General features: G+C 44.6%; 2 protein-coding genes across 18 annotated transcripts in view; one reads left to right on the top strand and one right to left on the bottom strand.

The window, feature by feature from the left end:
- The window catches only part of dock7 (dedicator of cytokinesis 7), a 77,034-nt gene that overhangs the window by 56,467 nt on the left and 1,772 nt on the right, over positions 1 to 18,795 (bottom strand). For all 17 annotated transcript variants that reach the window (XM_029707992.1, XM_029707993.1, XM_029707994.1 and 14 more), the window contains exons 2-14: positions 17,079 to 17,178; positions 15,492 to 15,667; positions 13,713 to 13,781; positions 13,442 to 13,571; positions 12,634 to 12,846; positions 12,237 to 12,322; positions 12,067 to 12,133; positions 10,888 to 11,037; positions 10,619 to 10,699; positions 10,341 to 10,503; positions 9,956 to 10,098; positions 9,703 to 9,796; positions 9,330 to 9,492 (exon numbers count right to left, since the gene is read on the bottom strand). In XM_029707992.1, the coding sequence (XP_029563852.1) occupies positions 9,330 to 9,492; positions 9,703 to 9,796; positions 9,956 to 10,098; positions 10,341 to 10,503; positions 10,619 to 10,699; positions 10,888 to 11,037; positions 12,067 to 12,133; positions 12,237 to 12,322; positions 12,634 to 12,846; positions 13,442 to 13,571; positions 13,713 to 13,781; positions 15,492 to 15,667; positions 17,079 to 17,178 (1,635 nt within the window). The remainder of the gene's footprint in view (positions 1 to 9,329; positions 9,493 to 9,702; positions 9,797 to 9,955; positions 10,099 to 10,340; positions 10,504 to 10,618; positions 10,700 to 10,887; positions 11,038 to 12,066; positions 12,134 to 12,236; positions 12,323 to 12,633; positions 12,847 to 13,441; positions 13,572 to 13,712; positions 13,782 to 15,491; positions 15,668 to 17,078; positions 17,179 to 18,795) is intronic.
- Positions 337 to 6,676, top strand: angptl3 (angiopoietin-like 3). The gene is made up of 6 exons (XM_029708012.1): positions 337 to 988; positions 1,290 to 1,400; positions 1,574 to 1,796; positions 2,100 to 2,192; positions 3,273 to 3,533; positions 5,591 to 6,676. The coding sequence occupies exons 1-6, from the start codon at positions 464 to 466 to the stop codon at positions 5,749 to 5,751; spliced, it is 1,374 nt and encodes a 457-aa protein (XP_029563872.1). The 5' UTR covers positions 337 to 463; the 3' UTR covers positions 5,752 to 6,676.

The raw sequence follows: 18,795 nt of genomic DNA, 5'->3' as shown, positions 1-18,795 counted from the left end.
AACTCTGATGGCCTTCCATTGTTGGCTTTCTGCTGGTCAGCTAAAGCAGAGTAGTGCAGATGGGAGTAGGGTGGGTGTAAAGAGGAGAGGGGGGGTGCTGTTGTGCTGAAGGGGTGTATTTGCTGTTCGCTCACTACATGATTTGTTTGTTCTTGGAGGGCGGGGGACTGAGGGGGCTCCCAAGGGGATTTCAGGGGGCACAGTAGCTCAAGCATAACAGGGCTTAATGATCAACTAATCTCCCCTCCCCTTGCGGGACGGGGGTATATAACACAGACCTGTCTGCTGCTCTCAAATCTTTCTAGCAGAGCGAGACAGAGAGGGGGAGTGAGTGAGAGAGAGGTAGAGGGAGAGACTGAGTGAGAAGTCCAGACAGAGTAGGACAGAACAGAGGAAAAAGAGAGTGAAAGCAATAGAGCGAGACTACTTCTTGTCGTCTTCTTGCACACAGAGAGATTTAACCATGAAGCTCTTCTGCCTCCTGTTCCTGGTTGGTCTGTCTGTAGCCCAGGCAGCTCCTCGGGACTCTTCCAGGGTCTATCCCACCATGCCCTCTCAACTCCAGCCCCAGACGCAGCCTCCAGCTGAGGCCAAGTCCCGCTTCGCTATGCTGGACGATGTCCGTCTCCTGGCCAACGGTTTGCTCCAGCTGGGTCAGAGCCTCAGGGATTTTGTTCACAAGACGAAGGCCCAGATTAACGACATCTTCCAGAAGCTGACCAACTTCGATCGCTCCTTTTACCAGCTCTCCGTGGTCACCTCAGAGATCAAGGAGGAAGAGGAGGAGCTGAAGAAGACCACCACGTTCCTGAAGGCTAACAACGAGGAGATCCGCAACCTGTCACTGGAGATCAACGCCAAGATCAACAGTATTCTGCAGGAGAGGAGCCTGCTGCAGAGTCAAGTAGGGGGGTTGGAGGAGAAGCTGAAGGGACTGTCTGAGAGCATGATGCCGGGAGAGCAGCTCAGTGAGATCCAGTCACTCAAGGTACGCTGCTGTCCGTTACTCATACTAATCAGTAGGAAGAGGAAGAATTTATTTTGATTCAATGTGAAATGTTTTTGTTTTGAATAAGATGTGTTTGTCGCATGTATTCAACATATTTCAGCATGTTTAAAATGACATCCTACTAAATATTCCAATTGGTGAATTCATTGAGAAGTTTCAGTTATTAGCCTAAAGAAAACATACCGTTTTAAATGAGTAGTAATGCTTTTAACTTGAAACTATTGGAAAATCTCCTTTAAATGTGATCATTAACGAGACAGTGTCAACTGGTCTGTTTCAGGATGTGATTGAGGCTCAGGAGAGGACCATCACTGACCTGCTGAAAGCTGTGAGGGAGCAGCATGATCAGCTCAACCAACAGAAAACTAAGATCAAGACTCTGGAGGAAAAGGTACATTTCTCTGCTGCTTAGAGGGTCTCCACTTCTATACAGTAGACCAAAGGTAAAGGCCATTTATTGAAAACTACAGTTAGATTTGATCCCTGTCCAATCAGTGTATAGAAAGGACACAACAAATATTTAACAAGACAACGCCATAACGTTATGTTTGCCTGCTATTCCAGATCAGCATCGATCATTTCCAAGACGCGACTGACAAAGCAATGGGTTCCGAATCAGAGACCCCAAACATGTTTGAGTACCTGACAGGCAACTCCACTGGTGAGGACTCAGACCTACCCGTGGACTGTAGTGATCTTTATAACAGAGGAGAGAGGAACAGCGGGGTGTATCCCATCAAGCCAAATCAGTCAGAGCCTTTCAATGTGTACTGTGAACTGACCTCAGGTAAGACAACACTTTAAAGAAAGTCATTAGCCTACATTTTCTTTAAAAAGGCATTGTGACTGAACAGCCAAACAAGTCTGAGATTCCATGTGTCAAGCTATTTACCTACATTACACCGTCTGAATACTTCAATAGACATAGTCTAGATAAAAACCGGACTGAACAATCTCCTCTACAGGAAGAAGGGTCATACCGGCTATCAGAAGGAAATAAGTGTAATCATCTTTCCCTAATCAGTCTAGAGAAAGGAACTGGACATTGTTGTTGTTGTGATCCTCTCCATGTATTGACCACATCTCCCAGGAGGTTCAACAGTCATCCAGCGCAGGGACGAGGGGTCCGTGGAATTTGACCAGACATGGGAGAAGTACGAGAAAGGATTTGGGGATCTGGAAAGTGAGATTGGTCTATATCTTTCTATATGCACATTTTGTCAGTTATGTAGAGAGACAGTCAATACATAAAGATAAAAAACCTTCATGGCTCAATTCAACTCAGTTCAGAGTTAAAAGTCCTGTTATATATATATATATAAATAAATAAGAGAGAGCGAGAGAGAGAGGCCTATACCGGATTATCCCATCTCCTTAATTATCTTTTATAGTTTCCGGTCTACAAAGCAGCTTTTATAAAGCAGAAAACAGCCAATAGAACTAGTCACTCCACCGCCCTTAAGTACATCCTGAAGGAAACAGTCATTGTAGCTTATCAGGTCCCCGTTGACAAATTGACTTCCTCCATTGTTTGACTAAACAAAGCACCTGCAGCACTTCACTTCCACCAGCCTGACTTGGACCCCAGCCCATAGATCTAGAGTCCTACTGCATTCCAACAGAGCCACAGGTCCTTTAGGCTATGAATTATTCAGTGTCCATTTCTGTCGCTGCTCCTAGCCAATTATGTCATCACACCCATGACTACAGCCAGAGGCTAGGGGAAAAGAGTATTGCGTGTCGGAACTTGTTTTCACACTATTTACCACGAGTCAGGCTGTGAAGGCTGCTGAGGGGAGGACGGCTCATTACAACAGTTGGAACTGAGCAAATGGAATGGCATCAAACAAATGGAGACCATGTTTGATGTATATGATACCATTCCACTTATGCCGCTCCAGTCAGTACCAAGAGCCCGTCCTTCCCAATTAAGGTGCCACCAACTTCCTGTGTAGTCATGGGCCATGGCATACAGAAACAGCTGAAGCCAATGAAAACAAAGTACAGCATCAGAAAGTCAGAATTTTACTGTCCATTACAGCTGCAGATCGACTGCCAGTTGATGACAGAATGTTTGTCTGTTATCTGTATGCTTCCAAAGAACAGCCTCAGTGCTTGTTGACTGTCCGTTACAGCCATGTGAACATTCCACACCGGTGTGTGTGTGTGTGTGTGTGTGTGTGTGTGTGTGTGTGTTTCCTGTGAGTTGTAGAGGAGAGTTTGGAGTGTCAACATTGTGTGTGTATTATCTGTGTTATTGTAGGAGAGTTCTGGCTGGGCCTGATAAAGATCCACAGTCTGGCTGGCCAGGGTGACTCTATCCTGCGCATTGAGTTGGAGGACTGGAAGGAGGACAGGAGGTCAGTAGAGTACCAGTTCACCCTGGAGGGACCCCAGGCCCACTACACCCTCCACCTCACCCACCTGTCTGGTGATCTGCCCAACGCCATGGGCAACCACACCAGGTTCTCCACCAAAGACCGAGACAACCACCAGGACTCAAACTGCGCCAAAAACTACACAGGTAGGTCTACTGTCTACTACACTCCTGGCACAGGTACTGACTACACACTCTGTGCAACTACAGGTACTGACTAGAGGTCGACCGATTAATCGGAATGGCCGATTAATTAGGACCGATTTCAAGTTTTCATAACAATCGGTAATCGGTATTTTTGGCCACCGATTTGCCGTTTTTTTTACACCTTTATTTAACTAGGCAAGTCAGATTAAGAACACATTCTTATTTTCAATGACGGCCTAGGAACGGGGGTTAACTGCCTTGTTCAGGGGGGATTCGTTTTTGCAACCTTCTGGTTACTAGTCCAACGCTCTAACCACCTGCCTTACATTGCACTCCACGAGAAGCCTGCATGGCAGGCTGGCTACCTGTTACGCGAGGGCAGCAAGAAGCCAAGGTAAGTTGCTAGCTAGCATTAAACTTACCTTATAAAAAACTATCAATCATAACCACTAGTTAACTACACATGGTTGATGATATTACTAGTTTATCTAACGTGTCCTGCGTTGCATATAATCGATGCGGTGCCTGTTAATTTCTCATCAAATCACAGCCTACTTCGACAAACGGGTGATGATTTAACAAGCGCATTTGCGAAAAAAGCGCTGTCGTTGCACCAATGTACCTAACCATAAACATCAATAACTTTCTTTAAAATCAATACACAAGTATATATTTTTAAACCTGCATATTTAGTTAATATTGCCTGCTAACATGAAATTGTGTCACATCTCTAGCGTTCATTGCACGCAGAGTCAGGGTATATGCAACAGTTTGGTCCACCTGGCTCGTTGCGAACTAATTTGCCAGAATTTTACGTAATTATGACATAACATTGAAGGTTGTGCAATGTAACAGGAATATTTAGACTTAGGGATGCCACCCATTAGATAAAAGATGGAACGGTTCCGTATTTCACTGAAAGAATAAACGTTTTGTTTTCGAGATGATAGTTTCCGGTTTCGACCATATTAATGACCTAAGGCTCGTATTTCTGTGTTTATTATAATAAAGTCTATGATTTGAAAGAGCAGCCTGACTGAGCGGTGGTAGGCAGCAGCAGGCTCGTAAGCATTCATTCAAACAGCACTTTCGTGCGTTTTGCCAGCAGCTCTTCATTGCGCTGTTTATGACTTCAAGCCTGTCAACTCCCAAGATTAGGCTGGTGTAACCGATGTGAAATGGCTAGCTAGTTAGCGGGTGCGCGCTAATAGCGTTTCAAAGGTCACTCGCTCTGAGACTTGGGAGTAGTTGTTCCCCTTGCTCTGCATGGGTAACGCTGCTTTGAGGGTGGCTGTTGTCGATGTGTTCCTGGTTCGAGCCCAGGTAGGAGCGAGGAGAGGGACGAAAGCTACAATGGCAATACTAAAGTGCCTATAAGAACATCCAATAGTCAAAGGTATATGAAATACAAATCGTATAGAGAGAAATAGTCCTATAATAACTACAACTTCTTACCTGGGAATATTGAAGACTCATGTTAAAAGGAACCACCAGCTTTCATATGTTCTCATGTTCTGAGCAAGGTACGTAAATCTTAGCTTTTTTACATGGCACATATTGCATTTTTACTTTCTTCTCCAACACTTTGTTTTTGCATTATTTAAACCAAATTGAACATGTTTCATTATTTATTTGAGGCTAAATTGATTTTATTGATGTATTATATTAAAGTTAAAATAAGTGTTCATTCAGTATTGTTGTAATTGTCATTATTAAAAAATAAAAAATAAAATATATATATATATATATATATAAATATATATATATATATAAATTCGCCGATTAATCGGTATCGGACTTTTTTGGTCCTCCAATAAATCGGTATCGGTGCTGAAAAATCATAATCGGTCGACCTCTAGTACTGACTACATACTCGGTGCAACTACAGGTACTGACTACACACTCGATGCAACTACAGGTACTGACTACACACTCGATACAGGTACACTGTACAGTCTGGTACCATACACCTGTTAAAGACATTTCCAGCAGACAGCAGAGATTGACTATGGGTTCTACACTTGTTATAGAATTGAATCCACTCTTTCCCCTTGCAGGTGGCTGGTGGTTCAACGCCTGTGGCGACACCAACCTGAACGGCAGGTACATGTGGCTGAGGTCAAAGGGTCGTTCCATGAGGAGGAAAGGTATCCACTGGAAAGCTCTGGGCATCTCCTACTCCCTCAAGACCACCAAGATCTCCATACGACACGCCTGAAGCCGTTTCCCTGGCCTCAAGTTTCCACTAACCCTTCTATTCCTTCCTTTACAACACATTGGCATGGTAACAACACATATGCCCCCCTCGCCCGGAACCTCCCATTGACCACCCCACCCTCCCAGTTACATGGCATTGTCATGGTAACAGATAGTGCAGCTGGGTTGTTGGCAGCAGGAGAAAAAAAAAAATTCAGCAGCCAATTTGTATCCATGTCAGAGAAAAGAAGACGATTCGTCAGTGATGCAACAACCACAGTGAGCCAATAAGTGACCTCACAAATTGTTTCAAGAAATGCCAATAGAGTTGGGTAACACCTGGGGGGGTCGTTTGGGTTCCTAACCGACAAGTGTTGCTTTGGTCAGGATGGAAAGTCAGATGATTCTTCACTGTCTGGTCTGGGCCATAATAATAGCACTGAGAAGTTACTTTCAACTGTCGGATGGAAATAAAAAAAAGATTCCAAAGCAATATATAACTGACACACCACTCTGCTTTGGTATAATAAGTTAAGTGCATGTGACAACGACATAATCTAACAGCCCTACTACCAAGCATGTATTACCCTGCTTTATTGCTGCCTGTTATGTGGCGGTTGCTGAATGTACTAAACATCCACAAGTAAGTAGACCAAGATCAACATGATGCATAGGTCTTCCAAAGTAGGATATGAGCTTAGAATTTTCACTATCTTTTGAACTTTGAACTGTATTTAAAACCATTTTCATAATGCTCCATTAAATGTCCTGCAAGGTTAGTAATTTACATTGATCATATCATTGGGTCATATTGACTCGTTGTCTCCTGTCTACTCGGTGAAATCTTTCTGCTGCATTTAAACGGCTGTTACATATTTTATGTTTCTTACTACTAACACTTTATACTACAACATTTATAAAGACAAAATAAAACACACATACTCCAAGTCTGTCCTTTATATTCTTTGCCAAGAAAAACAACAACCAAACTGGGCTGTTGATGTAATGGAACTGACTTCCGTCTACGTCACCATCCACAAGTCGTCACACCCCTCTCTGGCCTATAAACTAGTGATGGAAAAAAATATTCATCCATACAGTTATATACCGGGATATTATTTTTGTGGTAGTTGGCTGTACCAAGTATTTTACCTTGATAGCTTGTTCTCCATCTTTTTAAATAGGGAGCCAATTCTTTTCAGCACTTTTATTTCCATGACTGATTAAAACTTGTTTTCTCATGGCTCTCTTGTCCCTCTGCAGCTGACATATCCTGAATCGCAATAAAATCACAGTATCAAATTGCTATACAGATAGAATCGTGAGAATCACAATGCATATTGTATCAGCACCTAAGTATATTGATAATATCCTTTCATGAAGTCCATGGCAATTCCCAACCCTACTATAAACTCAACAGTCGAGTCTGATCGGCCCACAACGACCGTTGACAACGCTCCTGAAACAATCATTTGCATTAACGGTCTTACGCCACTGAGGAGCCAACATACAGTACACCCAGATCTACTGCTTATCCAATCAACACGCATGTAAATGTACATATGAAAAACTCCAGAGCTCACAGCGTTTATACTCCACCATTAACAAGGTAGCCAGCAGTCACTAAAGCAGTCACTACTACAGCAGAGTCACTACTACAGCAGAGTCACTACTACAGCAGAGTCACTACTACAGCAGAGTCACTACTACAGCAGAGTCACTACTACAGCAGAGTCACTACTACAGCAGAGTCACTACTACAGCAGAGTCGCTAAAGCCGTCAGGATCTCAGCTAGCAAGGCCGGTCATTTGGGGGACAACAGTTGTATTTACTGGCTTTTCATTTTATTTTAAATTGGCTAAAAACCAGCTAACAGAAACCCTGGCCCCATGTCAACAGCCTCTGATAAGGGCCCTCTCTCTCGCTCCTCTCTGTTCCATGTCAGGTAAAGAGACCATGTCAACAGCCTCTGATAAGGGCCCTCTCTCTCTCTCCTCTCTGTTCCATGTCAGGTAAAGAGACCATGTCAACAGCCTCTGATAAGGGCCCTCTCTCTCGCTCCTCTCTGTTCCATGTCAGGTAAAGAGACCATGTCAACAGCCTCTGATAAGGGCCCTCTCTCTCGCTCCTCTCTGTTCCATGTCAGGTAAAGAGACCATGTCAACAGCCTCTGATAAGGGCCCTCTCTCTCTCTCCTCTCTGTTCCATGTCAGGTAAAGAGACCATGTCAACAGCCTCTGATAAGGGCCCTCTCTCTCTCTCCTCTCTGTTCCATGTCAGGTAAAGAGACCATGTCAACTGCCTCTGATAAGGGCCCTCTCTCTCTCTCCTCTCTGTTCCATGTCAGGTAAAGAGACCATGTCAACAGCCTCTGATAAGGGCCCTCTCTCTCGCTCCTCTCTGTTCCATGTCAGGTAAAGAGACCATGTCAACAGCCTCTGATAAGGGCCCTCTCTCTCGCTCCTCTCTGTTCCATGTCAGGTAAAGAGACCATGTCAACAGCCTCTGATAAGGGCCCCCTCTCTCCTTCTCTCTGTTTCTTTATCTCTCTCTCAATGCCCCCCCTCTCTAACCATCCGTCTCTCCATGTCACAAAGTGTCTCTCCCTCTCCTCTGATAAGAGCCTTCTCTCTCCCTCTAACCTAAAATAGCAGCAGGGATCAGGACACACAACACAAGATTGTGTGCAGTAGTCTATCAGGCAGTGTCAGAGAGGCCTGTATATTGTGTTGCTGTTCTTACAGTATTGTTATCCCCATGGCTCAGAGGAAAGCGAGAGTGGAAGGGAGAAAGACCCTTTGGTTCCTCTGAGTTGTCCTCCAGGCATCACTGTGTTTGATCAGAAAAGGCAGGTGGAAATGCACCCTTTAAAAAACAGGACTTCCGTTGTGTCACATTACCCTGAAGGACTAAGAACGACATCAACCTGTCAGGAAACAATATCAATGCCCTGTAGGTGGTATTGGACTGGAGCTCTATAGACTAATATCTATGCATGTTCTCTTGTAGTGGTGTTCAGTGGGTTATGTTATTGGTAGAGTTGTGTTTACACAGCTGTAGGTAGTATCATTTCATTACCTGTAGGTGGTGTTGGGTAATGTAAGTGGTATCATTTCATTACCTGTAGGCGGTGTTGGGTAATGTAAGTGGTATCGTTGCATTACCTGTAGGTGGTCCTGGGTAATGTAATGCAAGTGGTATCGTTTCATTACCTGTAGGTGGTGTTGGGTAATGTAAGTGATATTTTTGCATTACCTGTAGGTGGTGTTGGGTAATGTAAGTGATATTTTTGCATTACCTGTAGGTGGTGTTGGGTAATGCAAGTGGTATCGTTTCATTACCTGTAGGTGGTGTTGGGTAATGCAAGTGGTATCGTTTCATTACCTGTAGGTGGTGTTGGGTAATGCAAGTGGTATTGTTGCATTACCTGTAGGCGGTGTTGGGTAATGCAAGTGGTATCGTTTCATTACCTGTAGGTGGTGTTGGGTAATGCAAGTGGTATTGTTGCATTACCTGTAGGTGATGTTGGGTAATGCAAGTGGTATTGTTGCATTACCTGTAGGTGGTGTTGGGTAATGCAAGTGGTATTGTTTCATTACCTGTAGGTAGTGTTGGGTACGTAGACATCCCTGGGGGGGAACTCCAGTATCTCTCTGGTGGGGCGAACCCTGCTGTCTGGGTAGGGCTTGACCTGCTGGAGGTCAGGGGTCAAGCAGTAGTGGGGGTTCTCTGGGGCCGGGGATATGTCGATCTTCAGCTGGGCTGGAGGAACAAGACAGCATCGACACGACATCAACACACAGACCTCATCTAAAACCTGTTTCTCAGGCCAGACTTAGTCTTACGCTAGCTGCTAGCTCAGATTTAAGTCCGTCTGGAGAAACTACAAAGCCCCTTAAACTCATTTACATGACAATATAAAATCAGAAGATCTTTGTTGAAGCACATGTGGTGGTGGTGGTGGTGGTGTACCTGTGATTGGCCTCAGTCTCCTCAGCACTGAAGACGGCCTCCTCATGTCAGCCAGGAACTTATACAAGTCCTCATCACTCAGTCTGTCTCCCTCCTGTCAAAAATGAACATACCAAAACAAAAGTCAGTTCAGTTTGTGAGGCGAGTAGCAGAGTGTGGTGTGTGTCATGACTGAGTGTGGCTCAGTCAGGAAGAAAATGATTTAACATGAGCATTTCTGTGTGGTGTGTAGACGTGTAATGTGTGTATTGACCTGTTTGAAGAAATTGGTGACGGTGAGGGTTGCAGGTCTGAAGCTGGTCAGGCTACATGATTCATCTCCACTGGTGGTTCTCTCTAATGAGCGCCGTCCACCGATGCTCGAGTTCCTCCTCTCAGACCACGACCCTTTCCTCTCTGGGTCAGGCGTCAGCAGAAAGTCACAGCCAGGGTCAGAGTTATAGAATCCTCATGACGTCACAAGGTCAAAGGTAATACTTTCTTATAAGGTCATATAGACTCCCCTCTACATTCAATGATCTGTTTCATTTCATGTGATCAAAAGTTGAACTGAGTAGACAGGAGTCCCAGCACTGACTTGCCCCTGTGGTGTTCAATACCACCCAGTCCAACTTTATTGATCCCCCCAGGGTTCTCACCTGGAAGTCCCATCTCCAGCTCAGTGTCTCTCTCCAGACTGCCGGCGCTGTTCACGATGTTCATCAGGTGGATGGCTGTCCAGGCGAAGGGCATCCGGTACCGACCCAGACGTGTGCAGAACTGCTCCGACTGGCTCCGCAACTTGTCCAACTTTTCTTTGTTCTATATATGGTAGGAGAAACAATAAATACATCTGCCTCCATCTGTTTGGAGATCAACATCGACCACTGATGTCAATCTATTGTTCATTTGACCATCAGGTTGAGAAGGATCTTACTTTAGCTGCATCAGACTCTTTGAAGACCATGTACGGTTCTGCACACTCTCCTATGTCTCCCTGCTGCAACACCTTCTCCAGCTGGGGACAGTCAACACAGGAGAGGTTATCAGTCACTACCCCCACACAGCCAGACAGAGAGAGGTGATGCTGATCCATGGGAGAGGAAGTCATGTGTGCGGCTCTGTTGTCGCCATTTTGATTCTCTCTCTCTTTATTTGTAAAGTGTATTGACATTTGAGACCCTGTGATGATTGACATTGACTTACCTGTATGACGAGGAAGACGTCCTGGGAGGGGTATGTAATGGAGAAAATTGCGGAGCGGGCGAGAGTAGAGATGGCTGCTGTCTGGATGTGAGGGCGCAGCATCCCTTTAGTCTGCTCTGAGTTCAGGTCAAAGAAGAAGTTCTCCGATATCTGACAGAGACAGACATGAGCATTATACTAAAATACTGTAAATGACAGAAAGCAGACTAATATTTGTATTGTAGGCTACCAGCTCGGGGCGGCAGGTAGCCTAGTGGTTAGAGCGTTGGACTAGTAAACAAAAGGTTGCTGGATCGAATCCCTGAGCTGACAAGGTAAAAATCTGTTGTTCTTCCCCTGAACAAGGCAGTTAAATCACTGTTCCTAGGCCGTCATTGTAAATAAGAATTTGTTCTTAACTGACTTGCCTAGTTAAATAAAGATTAAATTAAAAAATCTATTAAAAAAATGAGGGATCCCCATTATCACACTGTGTGCATATGCATGTGACTGTACCTTTGCGTGTGCCTCTTCACAGTCCCCATTTTTCCATAAGGTGTATTTTTACCTGTTTCTTCAATCTGATTCTACTGCTTGCATCAATTACCAAATGTACAGTAGTCATGGATCTATGTAGTACTGTGCACCTCCCATAGTCTGTTCTGGACTTGGGGATTGTGAAGAGACCTCTGGTGGCATGTCTTGTGGGGTATGCATGTGTGCTAGTAGTTTAAACAGACAGCTCGGTACATTCAGCTTGTCAACACCTCTTACAAAAACAAGTAATGATTAAGAACCATAGTAACAACCACACTGTCTGCTGGTCCTGAAGTATGGTTCTGATTGAGAAATAAGATGCACTATCCAATACCACATCTTAAAAATAAAAATGTTCTTTACTGTAAATTGACTGAGAACTCACATGGAAGAGTAGGCGACTTGAGAGCAGAAACTTTTGACTTTTTTTAACAACAGTTACTTCTACCCTCTAGTGTTTATTGGGAATGAGAAACGATTGAGTGGAGAGTCACTCATATAGAGATATGGTACGATTTATAGAGCATTCAAACAAGGACAACAGGTCCAATACAGACACTTTTATAGCCCAGTCATCTAGTTCACATAGACTTTAAATGGTTTTTCAGAGACTGACCCAACAACTCAGGGCCGAGTGGCATTGAGGAAAACACAACAACTTACCTTTCTCTTTTCCTTGACATCATATAAGGCCAAACAGGCGAATATGGGCTCAATTTCAATCTCAAACCTTCAAGGGGAAAAAGGATTGGGTCAGCAGAAGGCAGGTAAAAAGACAGTTAAAAGACTTTGTAAAGGCTGTGTGTGTGTGTGTGTGTGTGTCCTCCACTTACTTCAAGGACAAGCACTTGACGAGTAGCCTCTGGCCAAAATGTTCCTTAGGGACGTCAGGCACACAGTGGCGCTCTATGGGTTCTTCCTGAGGACGCAGATCCAAATAATAATTATAGGAAAACCTGAACATAATAACAGTTATTGGAATGTACTGTGTAGGAGCCCTGTATCTAAGGAAGAAAAACAACATCACACATAGTGTGAAATCAGTAGCGCGTGCTTCATGACTGTTCAGAGCTTTAGAAAGCCATATTAGACGTGACTGTGGTAATAGCATTACCATGGATGATGATATGCATTCATGTGAAAAGACAGACATGCACTACGCCAAAGCAACAGCTGGCCTGACACTTCTAAAGGCACTATCTGGAGGACGGTGTGTGTGTGTGTCTATACCTCATCGAGGGCGGGGTGCAGGGCGAAGAGCTCACGGTGGCGGTGGGACTTGCGGTGCTCCTCATTGTGCCGGTCTATCTCCTCGTTGGGGGCCCGGTCAAGCAGATGGGGCAGGACGGCGTCGGGGACAGAGTTCTTCAGGTCAAAGATACTACAGGCCCAGCTGCCACGCGGGGTGTCGTCTATGGACATGGACCTACGCTTCAGATCATCCTGGAAGAAAGAAAAACACAGGTCAGGGACTAAACATACCACAAAAGATGAAGCGTAAGACGGCCGCCCCGTTGCTACGGGTTACCTGGTCGGCCGCCCCGTTGCTACGGGTTACCTGGTCGGCCGCCCCGTTGCTACGGGTTACCTGGTCGGCCGCCCCGTTGCTACGGGTTACCTGGTCGGCCGCCCCGTTGCTACGGGTTACCTGGTCGGCCGCCCCGTTGCTACGGGTTACCTGGTCAACCGCCCCGTTGCTACGGGTTACCTGGTCAACCGCCCCATTGCTACGGGTTACCTGGTCAACCGCCCCATTGCTACGGGTTACCTGGTAAACCGCCCCATTGCTACGGGTTACCTGGTCGACCGCCCCATTGCTACGGGTTACCTGGTCAACCGCCCCATTGCTACGGGTTACCTGGTCAACCGCCCCATTGCTACGGGTTACCTGGTCAACCGCCCCATTGCTACGGGTTACCTGGTCAACCGCCCCATTGCTACGGGTTACCTGGTCAACCGCCCCATTGCTACGGGTTACCTGGTCAACCGCCCCATTGCTACGGGTTACCTGGTCAACCGCCCCATTGCTACGGGTTACCTGGTCGTCCTGGTAAGTGCTAACGTCTGGCATCTCATCGGCCTCAAACACCTGTTTGGGCAGGCCTTTCTGCCTCTCCTTCTGCCTGTCCAGGGTGTTAGGGTTAAATCCTGTACCAAGCTTATGGTATCTGTTGAAATAAGCAGAACATGAGTGTTAAGCTAAATAACTAGTAGCTATGTGTTAAAATGTTTTAAATTGGGGGTGTTAAAGTTTAATGAATTGGTCTTATAAATGGAAAAGCTCCTTAAATAACAGAGAGGAGCCTTACTTTCTGTTGACGATGGCCCAGTCCTCAGTGTAGGACCTGACACAGTCTCTGACGTGGGCGTCATTGTCCCTGGAACACAAAGAGACACAGCATTTCACAGTCCCAGTTTCAACACCAGGGGTGTATTCATTGAGGTTAAACGTTCAGATAGAATCAATAAAGCAAACGCAATGACCTATTTTACCTGACAAATATTCATTTCTGTCAGTTCACGTCTGTTTAGACAACACATTTATATCTTACCAGACCCCAGGCTGCAGCCATCAGACACCATCAACAGACAGTGTTAAATCAATAACGCTAATGAATTGCTATACTGCAGCAAATGTCCTGTCTGTATAGAGGATGGCAGCAATGGCAGCCATAGTAATATAATGAATACAAGTGTCTTGCAACCTCTAACCCTGGCAATTTGACTGGTAAACTCATGGGTACTCATGGGCTGCCTGGTATTGTGATACAATAATTTCCATGGTAATGTAGAACTTTCATTGAAAATTATGCTAACCGATGTGCCTCCTGCAATGGAATGTATTTTTTGTATTGTCAGCTGAGTTTATTCAACAAATCATAGCACAGATTGATGGGTACACTTCCTGCTTTGCCTCTATGAGTACACTTGCAATGGCCGCCAGTCCACCCATTATACCATCATTGACTTTTCCCGACGCCCGTTCTATTCCTATGGTAGTAACAGGAGCCACAGCAATCTTATCTCTACTAGCCTATCAAGTGATAGGCAATTCTATAGATGCCGTAAAGGAGTCAATGGAATGCAGACATTCCACTGACAAGATTGTAAAATCAGGTTTGTTGAATGTGCACCAAAGTGTATATTCATCAAATCCATTATGATTTAGGGAATTGTAACAGGCCCACAATGTGGTTACTTAAGTCCAATTTTGATATATTTCGCTGTTTTTGCTGCAAAACATGTAAAAGGGGTCCTTTTTCAGGTTTAGAAGAAGTAAATGCTAACTCCTGTTCGTATAAGCTGGTTAGCATAGCTAAATCGGTGGTAGTGGTCAGCCATTTTTAACTGTAACGCAGTTGATTGGTGACGATGACAAACATGTTGGTGTTGACATCCATGCAATCCCTATACACCATTATCTACCTAAACATAGTGTGAAATACACATAAACAATAGCCTAAATGAAGGCTAATTTTGCTGGGGGGTAATGAGGAGACAAGTGATATTTCCCCCACGTGTTTCCATAGCAATTCAATTGTTTTTGTCAAGTTCAATTTTTTCTTTTTACTGCATCTATGTGACACACGCCAAAACCAGATCAGTTATTTGCTTTATTCCTTGGGTAAATCAATGCATGTGAATCAGGTTAGAGGATATGAGGAGAAACATCCATTTGCTGTACTAGAGTTAGTTAGACCTGATGTAGGCCTACTTCTATAGCTAGAGGGCCCCGACAACAGCCCCGACAACATCTCTACTGATAATACAGACTCCACTGGTTGAGTATGGCGCCTTCCTGATGAGGGTATTTCCTCATCAAGCTCCAGCAGTTGGACAGATGTGGAGTGTTACAGTGGGGTTTTCCACAGTTTGGTTAAGGTTTTGATTTGAGGGGTTATGAGCTTTTGCAGAACACTGTACTTAGTTCCCTTTTCTTCTTTTTTTTGTAGTAGTGTAAAGCAATTTGTGACAACTGTATGCAAAAAAGAGCTTTATAAATACATTTTATTGGTTGATTAAGCGGATTGATGCTCCTCAGTACCAACTCTAACCCAGCCAGTCGAGCCGTCCCCAGCAGCACCTACCCTTCCTCAGGCACGGCCAGTCCCACGGTACGACACTCTCTGGGGGTGTATACCACTTCGATGTCATCCGGGGGGAAATCGATGAGGTCCCTCAGGGGGCCCGACTCGATGATGGGGGGATGGGTGATGAGGTACTCCTCAAAGTCTACCGGTTCCACTGCCTCTGTGAGAGGAACCTGGAATCAGAGAGGAAAGGCTGTGTGAGTGAGTGGCAAATCAGATCTTAATAGGCCTGCCTATGAAACTGGGTTAGCTGCCAAAAATAAATCATCCCCAAAAAGTCCAGCTGGATTACTAGCAAAGAAATATCAACACTTAGCTGTCAGACAATCCTGTGGCTTGATGCATGTCACAAGACAAGTTCTTGCCCTGGAAACTTTCTAAAACAAATCAAAACTCTCAGGGAACCGTATATTTTATATTGGCAGACAGACACTTTGGATCACTGAGGAAATGCTCACAACCCTGCAGTAACTGGAAAAGCAAGTCCTGGCAAGCAAACCACCTCAGGTATAGTCTAATGGCTTTATAGGCTTGCTTCTGTCTATTTCTAGAACAAACCACCTCAGGTAAAGTCTAATGGCTTTATAGGCTTGCTTCTGTCTATTTCTAAAACAAACCACCTCAGGTATAGTCTAATGGATTTATAGGCTTGCTTCTGTCTATTTCTAAAACAAACCACCTCAGGTATAGTCTAATGGCTTTATAGGCTTGCTTCTGTCTATTTCTAAAACAAACCACCTCAGGTATAGTCTAATGGCTTTATAGGCTTGCTTCTGTCTATTTCTAAAACAAACCACCTCAGGTATAGTCTAATGGCTTTATAGGCTTGCTTCTGTCTATTTCTAGAACAAACCACCCAGGTATAGTCTAATGGATTTATAGGCTTGCTTCTGTCTATTTCTAGAACAAACCACCCAGGTATAGTCTAATGGCTTTATAGGCTTGCTTCTGTCTATTTCTAAAACAAACCACCCAGGTATAGTCTAATGGCTTTATAGGCTTGCTTCTGTCTATTTCTAAAACAAACCACCTCAGGTATAGTCTAATGGATTTATAGGCTTGCTTCTGTCTATTTCTAAAACAAACCACCCAGGTATAGTCTAATGGCTTTATAGGCTTGCTTCTGTCTATTTCTAAAACAAACCACCCAGGTATAGTCTAATGGATTTATAGGCTTGCTTCTGTCTATTTCTAAAACAAACCACCCAGGGGGAGTCTAATTCCTCACTAAGTTCAGTTAAAGCTTTTGGGGGGAATTTAGAACACAAACACAATCCGTTCACAGTTGAATTAAACAGTCGGCTTTAGCCTAATTAAGGATGGTTATTTGCTCCTTCAGCTCAGCGGTAGTCGGGACTAGGGAGAGGACACCATTAGGGCTGTATTATTTTGGCACAAGGTCGCTAAAAGTCAATGGGCTGCCTCAGCAAACACTTACTGGTGGGATGGGACAGGCCGTGTAGTCCCTGACCACACTATAATAGGGGTGAGAGGGTGTGAAGAATGGACCTTAATTGTTAGCAGATATACTCCAACCCTATGTCCCTCCCTGAACACCAAGATGCATTGTGTGTAGGTACTTACGGTGTTGCTGGTGGCAGCACCCACGTTGAGGTTCTTGAGGAGCTGTGGGGAGCCCCCATACTGACCAGCGATCTGTTTTCTCACCTCGGCTGCTACAGTTCTGCAGGGAAGAGAGAGAGAAGCTTAGCAGTGAATGTCAAGCTGTCGTGTTACATTATGCAAAACAGGTAAAAGACTCAGATAAAACATGTAGGCCTATAGCTTGTGGCTATATTTCTTATCTATTCGATCTAGGCTTTGCTTATATTCAACACAGTCATAGACGATGCCTCCAGGCTGCTTACGGTAAAGCCATCTCATACATGGGGCGGTAGGGTAGCCTAGTGGTTAGAGTGTTGGGCTAGTAACCGAAAGGTTGCAAGTTCAAATCCCCAAGCTGACAAGGTACAAATCTGTCGTTCTGCCCCTGAACAAGGCAGTTAACCCACTGTTCCTAGGCCGTCATTGAAAATAAGAATTTGTTCTTAACTGACTTGCATAGTTAAATAAAGGTAAATACACAAGTTTGAAAATGGCAAGCGAAAGACAGGGCAGTTTATAAGCGGAATACGTTATCAGAGAAGGCCATTAACTGCAGTGGTCTGGTCACTCTGCATGTCAGGTACAATAGTCAAGTCCAGCAGTTCTGTTGTAGGCCAAACATTACTATTATGGTCCCTGCTGTGGCTCAGGGCTCTCTCTCTCCCTGGCCCTGCTAGTGGCCTTACAGCCCCCTCTGACACGGCACTATATCACACCAGAGGAGAGAGAAGAAATAAAATCCCCTGGACCTCCGTCAGCAACACAAAGCGCTTGGCTAGGCAACTGCTGCTGACTGACCGTGTGCCTTTAAATCACAGCCACCATCAAACCCCTCCTCGTACCCTTGAACAAAACAACTACGCAGCACTAGCCCAGGGAGGGAGGCACAAACAAACAACAAAATGTCATATGAGGAACTTGAAGAGATGGAGAGAGGGTGACCAGAGGCAGGTTAGGTCAGAGAAAAGGTAACAGGCAGCTAGGCCAATATCATGAATGAGTTTCTGAATCTCAGGCAAGTGTAAATATAGCTTTTAACTTTCCAACTCAGGAAAGACATTATGATGTAGACTAGGCCTAGATATACTGGTGGCTACTGCAGTGCTGTCACCTGGATAACAGGCAGTTGCACTGAACCAGCTACCACTGTTCTGCTGCTAGGGCTTATATTCAGGACCTTTATTAAGCCTGCCTGGTCACTGCTCAGGACAGGAGAGGAGGAACAGACAGCATGATACAGGCAGGCTAGGCATTTGGAACACTGGAGGAACACAAGGTCACCTCACACACACACACTTAAAGCTGCAATATGTAACTTTTTGGATGACCAGACCAAATACACATAGAAATATGAGTTATAGATCTGTAATTGAAAGTAAAACCAAACTGATAGTAAAAAGTAATATAAAACTGAAAGTAAAGCAAAAACTAAATTTAATGGGAAGCATAGAAAGAGCTTCGAAAAGATCAACCACTTTTTAGACATGCTTTCAATGAGAATTACAGATCTATACAACACATTTCTCTGTGAATTTGGTCAGGTTGCCCAAAAAGTTACATATTGCGGCTTTAAATGCAAAACACAGACATTGTTTTGGCCTGACTTAATGAGAAAGAACTTAACCTCAGTCTCAACTCCAAAGCTGAAAAGGGACTTTGAACAGGCCTCACTGTCTCTAAAGTCTTCCAAAAGGTT

Source organism: Salmo trutta, chromosome 22, assembly GCF_901001165.1.
Source record: "Salmo trutta chromosome 22, fSalTru1.1, whole genome shotgun sequence".
NCBI classification, from domain to species: domain Eukaryota; kingdom Metazoa; phylum Chordata; class Actinopteri; order Salmoniformes; family Salmonidae; genus Salmo; species Salmo trutta.
Note: the sequence above shows the minus strand (reverse complement) of the source record. Positions and strands in the feature narration are given on the sequence as shown.

What these genes read in the sequence shown, in the direction of transcription:
- angptl3 (XM_029708012.1), top strand. Translation starts at nt 464, where the DNA reads ATGAAGCTCTTCTGCCTCCTGTTCCTGGTTGGTCTGTCTGTAGCCCAG. An exon ending in GTACTGTGAACTGACCTCAG is followed by an intron (nt 1,797 to 2,099) that starts GTAAGACAACAC and finishes CACATCTCCCAG; the next exon opens with GAGGTTCAACAGTCATCCAG. An exon ending in AGGATTTGGGGATCTGGAAA is followed by an intron (nt 2,193 to 3,272) that starts GTGAGATTGGTC and finishes GTGTTATTGTAG; the next exon opens with GAGAGTTCTGGCTGGGCCTG.